Source organism: Rissa tridactyla, chromosome 2 (assembly GCF_028500815.1).
Source record: "Rissa tridactyla isolate bRisTri1 chromosome 2, bRisTri1.patW.cur.20221130, whole genome shotgun sequence".
Classification (NCBI taxonomy): Eukaryota; Metazoa; Chordata; class Aves; order Charadriiformes; family Laridae; genus Rissa; species Rissa tridactyla.
In genome coordinates, this window is record NC_071467.1 from 64,137,999 (window position 1) to 64,158,611 (window position 20,613).

General features: G+C 44.7%; 2 protein-coding genes across 4 annotated transcripts in view; one reads left to right on the plus strand and one right to left on the minus strand.

Moving 5' to 3' along the window:
• Positions 1-3,559: 3,559 nt before the first annotated feature.
• Positions 3,560-18,140, minus strand: PTGR3 (prostaglandin reductase 3). 3 transcript variants are annotated; one of them, XM_054191897.1, is made up of 3 exons: positions 17,691-18,140; positions 17,111-17,244; positions 3,560-10,845 (listed from the first exon to the last, which is right to left on the minus strand). In XM_054191897.1, exons 2-3 carry the CDS (start codon positions 17,221-17,223, stop codon positions 9,921-9,923), a joined length of 1,038 nt encoding a protein of 345 aa, XP_054047872.1. In that variant the 5' UTR covers positions 17,224-17,244; positions 17,691-18,140; the 3' UTR covers positions 3,560-9,920. The 3 variants fall into 3 exon arrangements, with proteins under 3 accessions (XP_054047872.1, XP_054047871.1, XP_054047869.1); XM_054191896.1 differs by having other exon boundaries at positions 17,595-18,140; XM_054191894.1 differs by lacking the exon at positions 17,691-18,140 and having other exon boundaries at positions 3,564-10,845; positions 17,111-17,684.
• A 1,393-nt stretch (positions 18,141-19,533) lies between these two features.
• TSHZ1 (teashirt zinc finger homeobox 1) overlaps positions 19,534-20,613 on the plus strand; it is a 55,745-nt gene continuing 54,665 nt past the window's right edge. The window contains exon 1 of the mRNA XM_054192747.1: positions 19,534-20,613. This exon is cut by the window's right edge and continues 594 nt beyond it. The gene's annotated coding sequence lies outside the window, so the exon portion shown is untranslated.

The window sequence follows — 20,613 nt, forward strand, 5'->3', positions numbered from 1 at the left end:
AGTGAGCAAGCAGAGGACTCGTATTCTTCTCTGGAGGTGTTACAGACCATCCAGCTGAGACATCTGTGGAGTAGCAAGTGCAAAGAGCTTTACCTTTGCTGTCAGGAATCTTAAACCCTTGTTTCCATTGTGTCTCATTGGTACAGCTCAGATGCGGTAAAGGAGTAAAATACTATCAGTAAATTTCAGAAAGTTCAGTATTTGCATTTCATTTGGAAACCTGTGACATTTTGGCATATTTTCACTGGAAGGCCAGGGCAATGCTGATTGAAGATCAGTGTCGGCATTAAAATATACACGGTCTGGAGAACTGGTGTGCTTCAGAGCAAAGCCAGCCTGCCAGGCACAGAACCAGGGCAGTCCTGGGGCAGGGGACAAGACTGAGTGTTACGGGCGGTTGTTTTTTTTTAAATGCAGCATTGAACAAAAAGACTAATTCCCTCACGGCGCTCTGAGACTGCATCTTCTTGGAGTGAGACAGGTTCTTAGTGCAAATATGCTTGTTTTCTTTAAAATCATTCAGGTCTTCATGCATGTTGCCTGATGTACAAGTGTCACAACTGGGGGCTGTTCAAGCTTTCTGCTTACTGTGTGATTGACAGGAAAGCACTGGAAAACTACTGTTCTCTGTATTCCATCCAATATAGTATGGCTAGCTTTCAAGGACCAAGAAACTTTTCCATACTCTGGTAAAATCATGCTGGGAAGGCCCAACGAAACCTAAGCCTGACCGACTGTGTTCATTCCCCTCCAGCCCTCATGAAGGCACTATCAACATTTTGTTTACCGAAAGCTTTAAGAGGTACTACTGCCATTTATACATGACAGACATGGTGAAGTCTTGGCTATACTTCTGGAAGCAGATAAATCATTGTCTTCACCTTCCCACCTTGCGTTAGTCTGTAATTAATTGAAAACATGACATAACGCCAGGAAGGTGGAAGAAAAGAATCTAGAAAGCAAGGACACTAGCATTAGTTCTCCCTACAGTACATTTGTGAAGTACTTCTGTTAGATTTAGGACTTCATCTGATTTACATGGAGAAAAAAAAAGCCTGTTGCTACCTGTTGAACTCATCTGAGGTGAAGCACAAACTTTGGCTTTCCTCCAGTCACCTGCACACAGCCCCACCACCAACGTCCTTTCTTGCCCCTGAGAGATACAACCTTTTTCTCTACAGCCTGTTTTATCCACGGCCTTCCATCTACCTTATAAGATTCTGGTTCATGCCATGTGAACCACTGCTGAACTATTTTGCACCTCTACAATTTCAGCTTTGTGGGAAACGAGGAATATTGAATATTTGGCTCCTTCCTCTTTGCACCATGACATGTATTTTGTGACTGCTGAACATGTCCGCTTTTTGCAAACAAGAAAGGAAGAAATGCAACAGAAGTAGCTTCATCACATTAAACTGCATTAACAGATAGAATGAAAGACACTGCAAATGAAATCATGCAGGTGGAAAGAGTCCTTGGTGGTTTGGTTTCCCCCCCCATCTCACTAGCATAAACAGAACTTGTATATGGAAAACAAAAGCAGTGCCTCTTTCTTTGGTAAAATGGAAACTGTATATATTTGCCATAAATCTACTCAAATTTTGTTGCAGAGCCTATAGGCAAAACTCCATGTACTTTGTTAGGTTTAGGCATGTTACAAGACAAGGATAACTGAACTTCCCCCTGCCAAGGGAGAGAAAAGCCTGAAACACTTCCAGCAGCCTCCGCTCTATGATTATTTCACTTCTTTTTTTTTTTTTTTTTTTTTTTTTTCTGGCAGTAGAAAGGGGGGTAGAGAGAAAGAGGGAGAAGGTAAGGGAAGAATAGCTATCAAGTAACTCAGGATTTTGGAGGTGGAGGAGAACTGTTTATTAAACTAGGGTGGATGACAATCTGTCCCTCACACTTGAATTCATTTCGAGAAGAACTGAGAAGGGGAGGGTTGCCTTTTTAGCAGTTTCCCTTGAGCAGGGCTCCCTTTGCCACCACCCGTCATCTGGGAGCTGCCGCTATTACCACCACAGCTCTTACAACTTCGGCGACTGCGAACACACTGCATTTCCCAAGACTTTGGGAGTTATCTGGAGGCCCTGGGAAATCTCACTACGATTTGAGGTTAGGCAGGTCTGTGTTAGAACCGCTTTTTTCCAGCAGGACGAACACGCACACAGACAGAGAAATAAGAGCCACGTTCTCCTCAGAGATGGTTTTCACACTGATTTCAAGAGCGTTATTTTTGTTCCTCATTTACATTCCCAGGAGAGGAAACTGACTCAATATCTCTCTTATTTGTAGGCACTTGTGATAGCAGATTGAGGTTTCCCAGCTCAGTAAGAAGTCAAATGATCCAATAACTGACTCTGCATCTCGATTACTGAGAGTACAGGAAAAATAACATACTTTATCCACTTCCTTCTGGCTACTCTTGCCACACCCTGTGCAGGGAAGAAAGGTAGATTTCGCTGCCTGTATGCAGGGGTTATTTTGAATGTAACGCAACCCGAGGAGAACCCCCTCATTAGGGCTTCAATGAGGGATTACACATAGGTGTCAAGGGGCAAATAAGCCAGACGTTTTCAGTGTTATCCTTGTTTAACATTATGAAATGGCTTTCAAAACTCTGGATGCAAATAAAACTTTCTGATGGGCTGCCAGAAACAGTCATGCCAATAATGTCATGCCAACATGAATGAAGTCGGAGTATTTTCCTTTGTAGGGATCAGACGTGCCACACAATGCATTTCTGTGGAGTTCTCTTTCTTGGGAGGTTGAAATCACTTGGCTCGCGGCCTCGTGCCTCCCAGCTCACCTGAGGCATGCTGTAATCAGCCAGAACTGCACTGCATGTCATGTCTTACTGCTCCCAGAAAATATACAAATTTCCTTTCCTTCTATTCCCTTTGTGAATTAGCCCCTTAGGGGTACGGTTTTTAAGACAGCACGCGAGAAGCCTGTGCACCGATCCTCGTAACGCATAACGAGATTTGTGTGCCTGCCTACTTCCTCCGAAAATGAACTCTAGAACAGCAAAAGTCACTCGGTCTGGCACTCGCTTGGTCCTTTTGACCTCCCTCTTGTGACGGAAGATAAAGACTTCCTCCTCCTTCTCTTACAGAAGGCCTGGAGGGTATGTTTGTATGATGTGCTGTCTGGTCCTGCAGAAAACCGAGACATTTCTGGAGGTTTTCAGTGTCCTCAGCTCCAGTTCTGAAGAAAGATAAGGCTGTTTGACACTTCACAGGGTAAACCTGGCCTAAGAGTGCAGGTGCAATGAGACCACACATCCTGTGACAGAAGGATTTGCTTCAAAATGACATCAGAAAGCACTGTAAGTCCAGGAGAGCTAAGTGCTTCTGACAAGTACAAAGTTCTCACCTGCAGAATAGGTGCCAAGAACTCATGCTCTTTCCAAGCCCTTATTTGTTGCCATAGCACTGTGCAGGATTTAGTAACGTTTCCCAGTGAAAGCTCCCCTATGCAGAACCACGTAAGCTTCTCGTGCCCAGCCCGTTTGTAAGACCTACAAAAAAGCAAAGGAGAGAGAGAACGTGCCATAAACTACCACCAAAACTTCTGGGCTGCTCTGGATTGCGGGAAGGTTCCTTGCAGTCTGCCAGGATCCGTGCTGAGCGCCTGGGGAGCTGAAAGCTGCCATTGTCCCGTGATGGGGGCTTTCCTTGGAGGAGGCTCTGCTGGAGGTGCAGCAGAGACTTACAACTTGCCTTGAACCAGCACCACCAAAATGCCCCTTATAACCGGCATCAAATTGCAGGGATGTCAAAACCCATCCTGCCCTATAACCTAAGTAAAGTATGTGAGTTTAAGGGGGGGAGATATACATTGGAAAGTATAACTGAGATCAAGGCATTGTGTGCCTATGCCGTGTACGCAGAATTTTGTTCTAACTCCCTGAGAAGCAGCAGGCCATACCTGACGGCTTTTTATTTTTTGCCTTGGGCCTGGTCCACCTGTACTTTTGCACTAGTAAAAACCACAGCTAGCGCAGCAAGCATTTAGCCCCTCTAATGTTACATTTTCATCTGGTCTAATAAGGCCCAGCTTTCATTTATGTGTGTATCTGTGCTTGTGAGAGGCAGGAAGAACACACCAGCTGGGGAGGGAAAAAAAAAAGAAAAGAAAAAAAAGAAAAGATTCCTGAGTACCTACCCAAGGAGTTAATGCAACGGGGTATATGTGAAGGGGTTAAAACACTACACAGGTACAGATCCTGTGGCAATTACAAATGTTATTGAAATAAAAACCAGAAACAGGAAGCCAAAAAACAGGTCCCTAAGGCAGGCATCTGTCTTAAATGATATCATTTGTCAAGTTTCCAGCATCTTGTGGTTGTGAACACAAAAAGTAGTTCTGTGTTATACTAAGGACATTACATACTCATTAGCTGGAATGTTCCTGAAGTACATAATACAGGATTTTCATTTAATAAGAAGCAGCTACTTGCCACTGCGTTGTACATAAAATAAATTCTGGGCATGCTAATTGCCATTCAAGGATGTTCTACCTAATTTTTGACAGGTTTTTCTTCCCCTCCCCCTTTAGACTACACTGTAAAAATTGTAAGCAGAATGTGTTGCTATAGTTTAAAAATCTTTTTAGAATAGTTCCTTATTTCTGAAACCTGCATGCTTGCAGTGATGAATACTGAAGGAGTTAATGCAGATATTAAAGAAAAAAAGAAAAACAAGTTATCTACAGCAATAGTCTAGCAAGAAGGGGAGTAGCAAGATAGCAAAATATGTATATATGTATGTATTTTAGCACAGTAACTCTTCAAGTCATCACCCCCCATCTTGAAGAATAAAGCTAACTGTAATTAATTGGTATAGTTCCTCTATCTGCACACTATTAGTGCATTAGAGTTAACTAATATATAAGCTTCCCCCTCGGTGCCCTGCCAATGACCTTAAGCTTCACACGGTAGGAAGGCCACTTGCTGGAGAATAGAAAAGTAATTTATCCACCATGATTGTTCAGCCCTGGCCCCTCTGTAAAACAGCGACTGACAATTGTGCTGTATTATGGATGGTACGTTTGTGGTACGTACAATAGTGCACAGAGCATCAAACTCACTTCCCTGAACACTGCAGGCAGGGTTTGAAAAGTGATCCTAGAAAGAAGAGACCACTTGCTGAGAGATGGCCCTCCATTTTCAAACCTTTCTTTTCCCCCTCCAAATATCTCCTCTTTTTTCTTTGCCCCAAAGAGAGAATAATATTGTTTTCTCTGCTTAAGTAAGAGCAGTACGTAATCTTCCATTCATAAAAGTATGTCATATTTGTGGGGAAAAAAAAAAAAAAAAAAGGTTACTTTGCTTTTATTTTACCTGGGATTTCCCTGCTTCTTTCCCCATTTCAGGATTTAGCATATTCCCTCAAAACATAATAAATTTCAATTCTGTAGCTTAAGGGATCCATCAGTTAAAATGTTAGTCTTTCATCTTTATTACCCTCCCATTAAAATGAAAGAAACCGGGACACACTTCAGTTTAGAAGAAGCAATTTAGTTGGTAATGTCCTTACTACTCAAGTCTTTACAAAGAGAGAAAGTGCATTATTGCTTATATTTCACACATCTATCTGCATAAGAAGCAACTAAAGCTTTCAGACACATACGATGTTAAATTTAATAATATTCTTTGATTAGATTATTTTATTACAACATTTTTCCATTACCAGTCATTTCCCGTACACATTTACATTCATAAAACCTGCAGGTTTTTCTTTGTTTGTGTGTGTGTATGTGTATTCATAAAGCAAGGAAGAGATTTTCTGGTTTGCTACAGCTGTTAGTTTCGAAAAGAACAGATTAATAACTAGCCACCACGTAGGACTAGGTTTTCTTGTACACTGCACCAGTAACCCTTTGCTATAATGAGGACACAAAGAGGCTCACATCAGGCTGCTCCTCTTCTTCATAACTCAAAAGCGTCACAGTGGCAATAGCCTCTAGTGCTATTTGTCTTTAGTGCAGTTGTGACACTTCGGCATGATCCATAATTTGGCAGCTATTTACCGTGACATTTCCCTTCAGTGCAGCCATAACATTCAGTGAAGCCATTATTTGGTTCCATTTACCATATAAATTGTATTGTTGTGCATGCATGCTAGCAGCTACATTAGGTACCTGAAAATGAGTAAATCTTGTAAAATAGATACTAACAGCTATTCAGCAGAGAAATTCCTTTACTCCTCAGACAGAAGTAGGAATATATATAATATCTGCAAGCACTACTGCAAACTTTTCCTTGAGAGACTGTAATTATTTGTATTTACATGACACAGCAGTTATTCACATCCGCTTATTAAATATATACATTATACACACACACACACACACATATGCACACATAGAATACATAGCAAACTACTCCTTGCTAGAAACCTCACTTAATCCAAAAAGGTATTAGGAGATTTCAGCATAGCAATTAAGTGGGAAGCGTATCTGTAAAATGTGCTGAGGGTTGCAGGCCAGGAGAGGGTGAGTACGTGTGTCCCCGCGTGCGCGTGCGTATGCACACATGTGACAGACTCAGGAAAAAAGCCAGCTCTTCATCTACTTCTTTGTTGTTTTTCCATGGAAGCATATGTGGGTAGGAAAGGGAAATTCTGTTATTAGCCTCAGCAAACAATGCTGGATTCCTCTGTAGCAAATTCATTTAGAAAGGTAAAATTAGGATGTAGTGCTAGCAACCACATCTCAATGAGCTGCTATTATTAATAGTATTATTATTTAAATCCCTGCTCTCTACATATAGTATACTTAGTACTTCCCAGGCAAATGTATTATTATTTTTAATCATTTAAGTCCCCACTGTGCACACAGCTTTTAATACACCTTTTTTGCAAGCATATTAAGTGTATTGTTATTAATCCCTTGCTGTGACTCTACAGTATTTCTTTTCCTTGTATGTTCAATGTCCTATCATCATTTAAACCTCTCAGTGTGTGCATGCCATATACATTTTCCTATCCATCTAATATTTAAACATTATTTAAATCCGTCATAGCTTACTTATTCAAAGTCAGCCCCGCTCCCATAACTGTAAGTTTGCAGAATACACTTTTAAATAAAGAGAAGTTGGCTTTTTTTTTCCCCTTGCAAACCAAAAACTATTATGAATCTCGGCAGAAAAGCCTTATCTGCGTGTTTCAGAAATACTTTCCACCCTCTCCCCGTCGATAATGCTCTCTTTCAGAAATCTAAATGATAGAAGTTGTATCTTTAAAAACAAAAATCACTTCTTCGTGGAAGAACAATCATGCATACCCTGAGTTACCCTCTTAGCTTAACACAGGCACTTGATGGAAAGGACAAGCCCAATGGCCATAGCCCAACCCAAACACCAAAAGGGCTACGAAATTAATACACTGGCCATACAAGTTCTGCATATTTAAACTTTAATTTAAACTTTTTATTAACACTGTAATCAGTATGAAAGTGCTAAATAATAAGCCTGAAGCCAAAATTAAAACCAACAAAATGTCATATCTGAATATATATATACATATACATACATATATATATATGAACCTTCCAAAGGTTCCTCTCTTCCCTTATTTTGATCAGTGAAATTGCCCTGCAGCAGTTACATTACTCAATGTTATAAATGAAGTAACATATTAAAAAGAAAGTAAAATGCTGTATGTCCAAACAGAATTCTGTTACAAGAAGAATTTTTTACAATAAAAAAATTTGGAATTCACTGCCTTGGAAACACCTAAATCTATTGGACTGGCAGTGATTGACACCTCTGCAAATAGGGCAGCTTGGATGGGTTTTGGCATTTCACTGCAGGAACTTAATTTTAAAAATTGTTACCCATGCAACTCTTCTGTGCATATCACAGATGTAACCAATAGTATTCTTTTTATTTTTATTTTGCCCTAGCACATCCCAAACAGTCTTTTTTTTTTTTTTTTAGGATGCGTTTATTGACCAAGGGCACCGCCTTTTCTCTGAGCAAGAAAAGAAACCGTGTGCCTAGCAATAAAATAGTGAGAACTTTGAATGCTCTGATCTTGTACGGTACCTCAGTGTTTGCATCTTTCTAGCATCCAGTTGGGAGGCCAATATACCTGTCTCATTATGCAAAACACACAAAAGACCACAATATTTGTAATATTACAGGGGAAAGAGGAAGTATCTTTCTAACAGCAGATCTTGGTGAAAACAAAAATCACAGTGGTTTGATGCGCAGCTTCAGTAAAATAGAAAGGGGAAGAAAGACTCAAGCCATTCTACTTTTCCCCAAAACCCTCCAAAAGGGGACTAACACCAGTAGTCTGCCATGGCCCAAAGGAGGGACAGTTCTTTGTTGCACACAATTCTGTAGGATGCTAATGACATATGCACTAAAAAATTACAGTAAGAATGAGCTAAATCAAAGTTAAAAATACTTTTTCTACTGCCTGTACTACTGAATAAAATGGAAGTTTTTCCTACATGTTACTTTTAAAAATGTTGTGTACAGTCAGTCCTGAACAAAGCCCCAAAATTAAGTTTACCCTGCCTTTTTCCTTCAACCCCTAGACATTATCAGTCTATCATTAAATTTATTATTATGTGTATGATTTTAGGAAATTTCCATTTCTTCAACTGCATGCAAATGTTTAAAATTCCAAAAGATGTGGCAAAGTCGGCCTTTAAGATCTCAAACGTTTGCTATGGAAAAAAGATGTAGAGCAAGCATAGTTTAAAGTATTTTATTGTTCTGGAAAATATTACACTTCTAGCTGGAATTCCCACTGTACGTACCATTAATAATATCTATTACGTGAGGAAAAATTTTCAAAACTTTACAAAACCTTTTAACTGCACCCCTTAGATAATCTATGGCTGAGCGTTAGTACGTGTACGAGGTACTGTGACTGTCGATTTAAAATGGTCTTGCTGTTTGTAAAAGGGCTTCTGCAGAAGCAATATTCGGTAGAAGTAGAAGTAGCCGCCTGATTCTGGGAAGTCACACCAGGAATCATCGGTCAAAGAACTCTGCAACACAGAGATTACCTACAAAGAAGCTAGTCAGGAAGAACTGTATCAATATGAATAAATGCCACAATCATTTAAATAGCTTTTTTAAACTTTATTAAATCTTCAGAACATATACAGAGCCTGAACACACGTGAACAGGGCTCAAAACCCCACTCCAATAATCTTGTAATACCAACTAAAGGGGAGACCTGACAGTAAAAGGTAACAGTAGCAAATCAAAGGCAAAAACATTAGATTATGTTGCAACTTGTAGTTAAAGATTTAAAATAAAATTGCACAGTTGTTTATAGTTACGAAAGACATAATTAAAAAAGTCAAGTTGCTTTTCTTAATATTACTGACTTGTCAGAATCGGAGGATAAATTTTCCCTCTGTAACCAGTCAAGGAATATTACTATGATCCATGATGCAACTGAATTATGATTATCGTGTTTATGACAAAAAATCAAGAGCATAATTTTTTCCAGAAACTTCAAGAAATTGATAGAGCAACCACAAGATATGACTCTTTACTTAGTCTTGTTCTAACAATTTTATTTTTAAATCAGGGAATCAAAATTGCTGAAAGATTTTTTTTTCCTGAGCTGAACTATATATAAAATCTTATCAAACCAGTCTGACAGACTAAATCTGCCTCTGCATCAAGACTTATTCTGTCAAGAACAATGTTCTTGTCTCACGCTAGCCTAAGCGACAGAATCAAACACAGGCCCATTAAGTCCGTGCTACAGCCACCGATTTAAGCTCTTTTAAGAAAAGAAAAAAAACACCAAACTTTTTATTAACACCTTAATGCTGTTTTTTAATATAATACCCACTACTGAGCTTAAAAAAAGAAATTGTTTCTAGTAATTTTGAGGCATAAAGTGCCCATTTTCTCTCTTCTGATTTATATCATTGTTCTGTTTTTACAGCTTACTGTTGACAGAGTGAGGTAATTCAACTACAATTTTTCCAATGTTTTTTCCCATGTACATGTAATCTACAGCACGGAATACGGACTCCAAGCCAGTGAACTTGCCCTCCGGAGACATGTCTCCAAAGTCCACCTCACAAACCAGGTCTCCACTTTCATACATCTTGAGCAAGTCCTTGAGAGCCATTTTGTATTCGGAAAGGTAATGGTTCAAGAAGAAACCCCGGATGCTGGCAGACTTCTTCAATAGTTTTGCTGGCAGTAACTCTGCTTTAACGGGCTGGAGGCCAGTAGGGTTTTGGTAGCCAGTGATAAACCCAATAACTATCAGGCGCCCTTTGGTAGCCAAGGAGTTAAGAGCCAAGTCAAACATCTTTCCCCCAACAGATTCATACACTACATCCACACCTTCGGGGTAGTCCTTCCTAAGAACAGATTCAACATTTTCAGTTTTATAGTTGATCGTACGGTCACAGCCAATGGATTTCAGAAAACCACCCTTTTCATCACTGGAGCAGGTTCCAATTACATGGCATTTTGCCTTCTTTGCAAGCTGCACAGCGAACTGGCCCGTTCCTCCAGCCGCTGCTGTCACCAGAACCTTCTTGCCTTCAGACAGCTCTCCCAGCTCTTTCAAACTGATGTACGCGGTAGCGCCACTTACCATTAAAGTAAGAAACTCGGGTTTCGCAGAGGGTAGAGGAACTGCTTGTTTGGCAGGCACAACTGTGTATTCAGCAAAGGAACCTGCTTTCACGTAGGCCACAGCTTGACCCACTGTGTAATCAGCGCTAGCACTGAGTCCTAATGCTACCACATCACCGACACCTTCAAAACCTATGTCAAATGGGGGTTTAACTGATGCGTCATACCGACCAGCTGAGTAGTTTATGTCAGATGCATTAATGCCGACAAATCTAGAAGAAAACAAAAATGCATTAACGAGATGTATTCCTTACCAAGTCTTTGTCGTATGAGAAACCTGCAATTTAAATTTGTGGGATAAGTACGAGACTTTTTCTCATTATTGGTATGTTTGAATAATGAGTACACTCCAGAGACTACTTCCATCAGACTTTTGTAGTTTACGTTCTGTTAGTCTAGAATTAAAGATAAATTTGCTAAAAGAAAAAAAAAAAACAAAAAAACAACACAACAAACAACCAAACCCCAAACTCAACTTTTATTTTCCTCAGGTCCATTTGACCAAACTAAGCAAACTAAAAATAATTCTGTAAAAGATTAAAGGATAAAAATTAATTGACCACTTTATACAAGATGTGAAAACACTGAAGAATAAAATGTGCAAAGCGGTAAATATGTTGATTCTGGCAACAAATTTACATTTTTGAATATAATAATACTGTTAATGACTAATGATCATATTAACTATCGATGTCATTTGCAAGGTCACGTTACTGTAGGCAAGTACTTTTTAATTGATGGAGTCACTACAGCAAATTTGCCTTTTGATGTAGCTAATGTCAACGTTAAAATATTTTTCTTTATATAAATTACTTGCAACACATCAAAACAACCTTGCACAGAAGGACTAAAATTATAAGACTGAGTATCAAGTCCTGCTGACCTCTAACAGGTGAAAATGGATGACAATTATTATTATTTTTTTTTTAGAAAAAGAGACATTTTCACAACTTAAGCACTAGGAGATAATGCCTAAAAGAAAGTTATGACCTAGCTTAAATGAAAAGAATATTTTAGTAACGCTTTCTTTTTAAAAACCGTAACGGTATCTCTCTATACAGGCAAGGGAAGAGAGACTGGGGAAGATTCTGTTAACTGGAAAATGTAAAAAAGAAACAGATGTAACAGAAAACACCAGGACTGTTACTACATGTGGAAGTGACAACCTGAAAGGTGTCCTTGATACCATGCAAAAGCTGGAGAAGTATGCAAACAGTGTACTTTCAATTGTTGCAGTTAGCAATAGGCTCAAATCATACGTGTGTGTAGTTTTAAATTGCTTGCACGCAGAGCAAGGAGAGCTAAAACCGCTTTGCTCATGGTGATTTCCTTCATTCTTTATAGCATGGGGAGCCTCAAACTTTCACCAACGTAACGGGTTATATATAAAAAGACACGTATGCATAAACATATCCATGCATACAATAGTTGAAAGTGACTGCTGCTCTTGTTAATTTTGCCTTTAATTCACGGCTCAGCCGCAACAAAAAATAACGCCGACGTCTTGTCCGTAGGTACAAAAAATCCCCTATTACCCCGCTTTAAGGTAACTCCCAGACAGTACTGCTAAAAAGATGTATAAAATTTGGTAGCGGAGCAGCAGCTTCCGAGGCAAACCGTGTCCCTCGGGCGCCAGGGAGTAGGGCTGGGAGCACGGAGGCGTCGTGCCGGCGCTGCACTAGCCTCCTCCCGCTTTTACACCCCAACTTCTGCCGACGGGAGCCGTAAGGGTGAGAGGCCGTCGGGAAGCCGTGCTCGCCCCCTGCCCGGTCTCATCCTTTTGCCCAAGTGGGGGCCCTCGGCAGCCGTCAGGCCGGCCCCCGGGCGCTCACTCGGCCCCCGGCTCCAACCCGAAAGGCAGGTCCTGGCTCCCTGCTGGGCTGAGCCTCCCTCCTCCTCCGGCTACCGGCGCACATCTGCTTTCGCCCGATGCGGAGCAGCCGTGCCCTTGGCTGGGGCAGTGCACCCTGGAGAAGGCTGGAGGCGGGGGAAGAGCACTGGGAATAGTAACGAGCCCCCGTCTCCCTCCCTCTAGGAGTTTCCCCCTCTCCTCAGCGCTGCACTGCAGCCGGGAGGGAGAGCACAAAGGCAGGTAAATAACCGGCCGAGGACAAAAAAAAAACAAAACAACTTTTCGTGCGGGGAAGAGGCCAGTCGTGCGGCGGTGCCGAGCGGGACTCCGGCACACGCACCGCTGCTTTTGTTCCGCGGCTGGAGAAGACGCAAAAAAAATCCTTCCCCACCCGGGCCGCACCGCAACTTCTCCGTGCGGCTGCGGGGCGCACAGGTTGGTGCTGCCCAGCCGCCTCCCCGCCGCGCCGGCCGAGCTGCGGGGACTTCCGCGGGGCTGGAGCGGCCGGGCGCCGGCGGGGGGATGCGGGGGGCTCCCGGGGCACCGGGCCCCGGCGCTGCCCGCCAACGGGCGGAGCTCTGCGGCGGGAGAGGGTCCGTCGGGCCGGGCAGCCCTGCCCGCCGCTCGGCGCTGGGGCGGACAAAGCCGCCTGCGGTGCCCCGCTGAGCGGGGGGCTCGTCCCCGCCGCCCCCCCCGCACACACACGGACACGGGTGCACACGCACCCGCTCCCTCCCCGTCCCTGCGGGGCTGCTGAGCCACAGGAAACGATTCTCCTCGGGCTCCTGGGCTCATCATTATTAATCAATACAGCCTGCCGTCCAGCCCTCCCCCCCGAATTTTTTTTTTAAACTCCCTTTTTATTGTGTGCAAACTCAAAACTCCTGTTCGCATTGTACCGGCTCCTTTTTTTTTTTTTTTTAAGGTTCCTTATTCTCTTAGATTTCTCGCACATTAAAACGATCGTACACAGCGTCTGGATAAAAACATGTTGTCGAATTTGCCTTGTCATTCCAGCTGACAGAACGGAGGTGGCAGGATGTGCCCACAGTTTCTTAGATTATTTTGCTTTTAAAAGTAGGAATAAGTACGATTTACAAGTTGAAGATCAGTTTACTAACTTCTGAAACTGGAAAAATGAGAGCACAGAAGTAACAGTTACTTGGGGTGCTGGTGGATTTTAAGACCTTCCAGGTCTTTTATATTGTCTTGTTTTACTTTTTCACTTAAAATGTATCATTTAATCTAGCAGTTTCTATTAAGGCTTGCTCCTCCAATATTTCAAGATGTAAACCTGAAGGGGGAAAAAAAAAAGCTAGAGACTGGCTTTTCCCAAAATAATTACGCACATTGAGTCACCCGTTTTATTTATACTCAACAGTGTTGAACCCCCTCGTATTGTTTGTTATAGAAAACAGGAGGACACCGCCGAGGGGAGGAAATGCTGCTTTTCGTACCACAACAAAGCGTGAGACACTGAAAACCAGCACCACAGCCTTAAACACAGACAAAACAAAGTCATCCAAACCAGTACTATGTAAGAAAAACATTATTTAGACCAAACACTCAGTAGGAACACTCTTCCACTTTTCCCACTGTGATCCATTAGTCCCTTGGTTCAAAAACTTTCTCAACCCACCTTACTCCCTTTTCTAAAAACTTTTTTCCCATCTTCCAGCCCAATAGTAAATCGTTACAGGTATTTTAGAAATGAAACGTGTCACTTCCTCAAGAAAATCTCGAAAATTCCCCAACAACTTTAAGAAGGACCAAAGCTCCACAGCCTTTGGGTCCTTATGCTGCAAAAAAACGGAGGAACCTTGCCCCCCCCCCCCGCCCCCCAACAGGACAGACAGACACACGAAGCTTAAATGGCTTCGTTAAGGATTTTTTAATTCATCTTTTCCCCTCCTCCTCTTCTCCTACACAGAATCGAAGCAAAAAAAAATGCTTTAAATCGATTTCTAATTTTGAAGAATTTCTGAATAAAGGATGGATTATTTTTTTCTTTAAAAAAAAGGAGAAATAAGGCTTGCTGGCTTAGTTCTCTAAAGGAGAAGAAAGAGGGGAAGAAAGTTCCCCCCTAACTGCATCTTATTTTAAAATATCTATCCATACAGGAACTCAGCACATTTTAATTTCCCATTCCCCTAAATCCAAAACCAGATTTTATTGTGGTGGATGAGGATTGTTTTGCACAAAAAGCTCAAAGCAATTAATACTATTCATGGGCGTGACTGGGACTAAAATGAACAAATCCACAAATGCACTCTTGGAACTCAAGTCCTTTATTGTTTTAATTGTATGTTTCTACCTATTAGAAAATGTATAGTTATATTTAGGGCTTGTATTTTAAAAAATCTGAATAAAGCCAGGGACTCATCTTTTCGGGATGGGAAAATGCTTCCCCAGAGTGACAAGAGCGGGGGAAACATTCAGAACTCGCTTCCTGCTGCAGCTTGTATGAAGAGAATGTTTTTCAGTAACGTGATCCTGGGTATTCTGTGATATTCCCCAGAAAATAATAATAAATAGAGAGGAAATGCCACAGAACCCCAAATAATACAAACCGTATAAACTCTAAATCTAGACTTCATCACTCACCTATCCCTCCCCTCCACCCCTACTCGTGCGTGTGTGGCTGTATAGGAACGTGTGTGTAATAGGCTGATGTGTTAAAACCCAGTAATTGCCTGCCTCAATCTGTGGAGCAGCTCCTGCCTTTAGTCTGGTACAAGCTCTGCGCCTCAGCCCTTTTACCATGAGGTGTGCACATCCCCCTAGCACCCAGGGAGCCCACCCAGCAAAGGGAGGGAGGAGAGGGAGAAAGGAAGAGAAAGGAAGAGTTACACGGGAAGCCGTATAAAAAAAAAAAAAAAAAAAAAGAAAGAATAAATTTTAAAAATTCACGGGGTGGGGGGGAGAGTGAGAAAGACTCCAAGTGCGTGTGTGTGGGGGAGGGGATTTGAGAAACAGGGATGTCGCTCTGCCTTGCACTACCCGAGTAGAGACTTGCTACTTGTATCTCAAGTCTTTCGACCTCTTCAACGGAAAGGAATTTAACTCCAGCCTGATGGCTGTTTCATGGTCATTAGTGGATGCAGCAACACAGTGTTTTAGACTTTGAGGTTTGGAGGGAATGTTGGTCTCAGAAATCCTAGTGGGAGATGTCAGCATCGGATTAAAGTGCCACAGAAGCTTTCTCATCAGCTTCTGGAAGACTGCCCGTTCTTCTTTCTCCTTACCCCTTCTCTACTATGTATTTATGTGTTACATATGGACGCACACTACGGATTACACATACACACACCCATAGTCACACACTGCCTTAATAGAACTTCCATCACTGTTCTCAAGCCAACTTAGTGTTTCTTAACATCTTTATGCTCCAACGGAGAGCACAGCAAACTATGTGTTACTACGATTTCCTTGCTTGACAAGAACCTGAGAGTGCTGCTCTCTTCTGTGCCAGCCAGGCAGCCTGCTCCAAAGTTCCCAGAGTTTCAGCTTCCCCTCGCGGGCAGAGAAACCTCTGAAGTTTAAAAGGCTCACTTTTAGCTTAAGGAACGACACCACCTAGGAAGGAGCCACCGAGACCAAACAGGTTTATGGAGACAGCTGGGGCGGAGGCACGTTTTGTCCTCAGAGTCTTCATTTCATGGCGAGCTGGTCACCGCGCCGGACGCGCAGTCCTAGCGCCGGCGCAGGATTTACGGCGTATTATGTTAAGCAAAATGTCACCTCCTCACTCTCCGCCCGACCCGGCTCCGTTCTAAAAACAGCCAACAACTGCGGGCTCGCGTCCTGCCCAGCGAGGCCGAGGCCGAGGCCGGGCCGGGCCGGGCCCGCTGCCCTGCCCCCTCCCCTCCCCGCCGTCCGCTTTTGGCGCGCAGAGGCGGGGGTGGTGGCGCGGCTGGCAGGGCGGCGGGCCCCGGCCCTCTGCCTGCCCGGTGAGTCACGGCGGGCGGAGGGTTAGTGGCGGGCGGGACACGCCGGGGAGGAGGGGGAGGAGAAAGGCGTGCGGGGTAGCGTACGCGGGGTCGCAGAGAGGAGAGCGGCTGGCGGGGGCTCGCAGGGACATCACGATGGCGGGGGCAGACGGCTGTAGGTCACAGCGTCCCTGAGGGAGTCGTGTGGGTACGATGGGGACACGCTCACGCCCCGGGGGTTGCCTGCGCGTAACGGGACCGAGGAGGGACTCGCAAGGGCTTCCCGGCGTCTCTCACTCGCTCCTCGGCGATCACTGAGCGTAAAACTTGCCTCTTCCCCGCCTCGGCACTGGGGGGACCCTGAAGTGTTCCTCCTCCTTCGGGCCGGCCTACGCCAGGAGCAGCACACCCCCCCCTCCCAGACACACACCCCCGCCAGGAAAAGAGGAGGAGGAAGTGTCACCCAAGTGTCACCCCCACACACGGGGATGGGGCGACCGGACTGTAGCACCAGCCGTTCCAAACAACAAACAACAACAAACAACAATAAAATTAAATTAACAGTCGCCAGATGGCAGCTGGTACAACTTTGGAGCCGGTCTCCAAAGTGAGGGAGGACGTGTGAGGGAGCAGGCCACAAGGTGCGAGCAGCCGCAGGGACCGGGGCTGGGTCGCGGGGGGGTGCCGGGCGCTCACCTGTTCCTGACAAGGAGGTCTCCGTCTCCCGGCAGCGGCACGGGCGAGTCCTGCCGCAGGGTAACCGCTTCCCTGAAGTTTTGGCTCAGCTTGGTCACCACCAGCTTCTTCATGGAGCTGGGGATGGACGAGCCCTGGAAATCCAGAAAGTGACGGGAGTAGGACATGTCCAGGATGGGCCGCGGCCGGCTGCCACCGAAGTAGGACCAGGCTGGACCCGCCGCGGCGCGGGAGGGCTGCGGCTGCCGCCGCGACCAGCACCGCCGTGCCAGGCAGCTCAGCAAAGCCACGCTTTTTGCGCTAAAACTCATGCCCTGCCTCAGCTCTCCGCTCTCCCAACCCCCGCCCCTCCTTCAGGAGAGCTCCAGCTGGGGGGGTTCTCCAGGCGGCTCGCAGGACCCGGCGGCAGAAAACTGTCCGCACGCCAGCTATTTGTGTATGTAAATAAAAGCCCCGTGCGGCGAGCCACAAGCCTGGCTCCCACCTCCCCACCCGGGCCGGCCCCTCCGCCGCACGGAAACGCCGCCAGACGAGCAGCGGCAAAGATGGTTCCCCGGCAGCCGGTCGTCTTCTCCGTTACCGGGGAGCGGCGCCGGCCCTCTCCGTCGGCCGCCCGCCCGCCCCTGCCAGCGGCTGCGCCTGACCCGCTTCACCACACACACACCCCCCCCGCTCCCCGCCGGCGGGCACTGCCTGCCGCCGCGCCTCAAGGACGGCAACCGGGGCCTCTTTCTGTTAGGGGAGGCTGGATTTTTTTCCTAAAGGTTGCTTTTAATTTGCACGCTGCCTCTGACTAAGGGATTTAAGAAACAGGAGAGAGAGAGAGAGAAACGCCTCGGATCCCCGCCACCCCCGTTCTTTAGTTCACAAAAAGAGATTATCTTTCTACCAAAAAAAAAAAAAAAAAGTAGAAAGAAAGCACGATAAATTATCAGATCGATAAAGGTTAAGAGGAGTGGAGAAAAGTTGCAGCGGATCTTCTCGTGTTGTTATTAGCCCCCCTCCTCCGCCGCCGCCGCCGCGGAGCCGCTGCCCGCCGGGGGGAAGGCTCCGCCCCTTCCGTGCGAAACATTCACTTCCCTCGCAAGGTGGTACGAATCAACCCCGAGCCGTTAGCCGCCGCGCGCGGGCGCCGGGGGGGGCGCGCGCGCGGCGGCCGTTGCGGCCGTTGCTGAGGCTCGGGCTGTCAGGCGCGGCGCGGCGCGGTGCGGCGACTGAGGAAGGCCGAGCTCTTCTTGCCGCCGGGAGAGAGCGGTGGAGGCGGCGGCGGGGTGCCCCCTCCGGCGGGCGGCACCCCCTCCGGCCAGGAGGGGACGGTTAACGGGCTGCTGTCAGTCAGTCAGTCAGTCAGTCAGTGTGGGTCGCCGGGGTTTCTCCCCGTTATCTGTCAGGAAAACCTTTTATTTATTTATTTATTTATTTATTTATTTTCCTTTCTCAAAAAAAAAATCACCTCTCGCTGTGGAGAGGGGAACCTGCGCAGGAAACCCAACTGGGTCAAGGGACCCAAGTAAATGTTGTGATAAGAGCCGCCAATCCCAACTTCGTACAACTGCGGGGCGGGCGGGCGGGCGGGCGGGAGGGAGGGGATGTAATAGAGATGTTGCACCGATGTCGGAGGAGCCCACGTGTAATTCCTCGAATTAACTCCATCCTACCAGGATAAACAGCTCATTGCTTAATTGTGCGGTATTAATAATTAAAAAAAAAATAAAATAAAAGACTACATCCCCTCTGCCCGAAAGAGAGCAAAATTGCAGTTCCGAGTGTTTTCCTTCAGGAATCAGCTGGGTGGTTTTTATTTGCTTTCTTGACTTAAAAAAAGAAAGGGAAGAACCCTTCTGTTCTTGCAGTTAACATTATATAAATCCCCAGACGCATACTGTGCAAAATCTATTAGCAGCATGTTTCATATGCTGCAGTTCTTGCTCTGCAATCTGTTGGTATTTTAAAGTAAGGGTGAACTGTAATCTCCCACAAATCATTTTTAATTCAATGCCGGTTAAACGTGTGCCACGGCGAGGTATCATCTCCTGCCTTTTTCTTTTTTTGTGTTGTGTGGTTTGGTTTTTTGGTGTTTTTTTTTTTTTAAGTTTGCTGGAACAAGACCTCTGCTCAAGTTAAATCAGCACATGCGTCTTGCACAGCACTTTAGCAAGTGGATTATAATAACAGCCCCCTCAACGCGTGTCTCACATGAGGAATCTTTTTTATGCCGCGCTGTATTAAGACTTCTTTTTTTGTCATATTGTTTAGCTCTGGGAAAGGAAAGGGGGGGGGGGAGTTGGTGAAAAAAAAAATGAAAACAAAGCAATTAAAAAGATTGACAGGTATGGGTTTGTGTGAGACCTATTTGTAATTGTCAGGGTGACGTGGGCAAGAGGAGGAGGAGTAACAAACTGAAGCAGGAAAAGCAGCTCGATGTGTCTGTCTATCAGTTGAGACTGTCTGAGAGCCCTGGGATCCGAATGTGTGTTATATTTCAGTGAAAAGAGAAGAGAGGGAGAGTGGATCTCTTTCTCTCCCAGGAGTTTAGGGGGGGGGACAGTTCACGTTAATCTCTCCCACTCAGTGAATGTCTCTTCTTCCTCCCCCCCCTCCCTCTTTGCACACACTCTCCGGGGTTTTTTTCTTGGTTTTGGCAAATTTTTGTGTGTGTGTGTTGTTTTTTGGTGTTTTTTTTTTCTTCTTCTTCTGTTGCAGATCAAGATCAGCCAAAAAAAATATATCCATGATAAAAAAACGTGTTTGCATGATATTTAGTATCAGAAGAAGCTTCGATTTGTTGGAGGAAAAAAAAAAAGAGAGCAAGAGAGAAAAGTAGTCCTCTCCGGTGGTGACACTGTTTGATCTGTGACTGTTTGGAAGGTGGAGGAGTGACTGACATTTCCCATCCGGTGTATATGTATGTATGGGGGCTTTACTCCTTTTTATTATTTGCTTTCTTGCTCTTAGACTAAGTGCTGGGAGGAGAAGGAGAGACTGGATCGACCTCGGGTTTTTTTGCACAATGAACAAACTATTATCAACGCAATAAAAAAAAAAAACCAAAACCAAACAAACCAAACAAACAAACAAAAAAACCCCCAACAACAACAACAACAGCAACAACAACACACAAATCCACGAGCCTGAAACAAGCCAGCCAGCGAGCGAGCGAGAAAAGTTGCGCTTTGAGACTCTTTGATCTCGGAGAAAGCCTGAGAGGGGGGGAGTGACTGAATTTACCGTCTCATCGCCGCCGCTTTGCTCGGCTCTCCACCGCCAAGAAGGAGGAGAAGACGAAGAAGTGATTAAGGAAAGGAGGGGGAGAAGGGGAGAGAGGAAAAGGAGGAGAAAGAAAAGGAGGAAAAAAAAAGGAACGAAAGAATGATAATGGATTTGGGCTACAGATTGAACTGATCAAATCTTATTTATTTTGCACATCTCCACTGGCATCTTCCCTGCTGCTGCCGAGAGGACTGAAGAGCTTTGTCTTATAAGGAACTTAAAAGAGAAAGAGA

Coding starts and splice junctions, on each gene's coding strand:
- PTGR3 (XM_054191894.1), bottom strand. CDS start 17,421: ATGAGTTTTAGCGCAAAAAGCGTGGCTTTGCTGAGCTGCCTGGCACGG. Junction 10,846..17,110: donor GACCTCCTTGTCAGGAACAG/GTGAGCGCCCGG, acceptor GTTTTCTTCTAG/ATTTGTCGGCATTAATGCAT.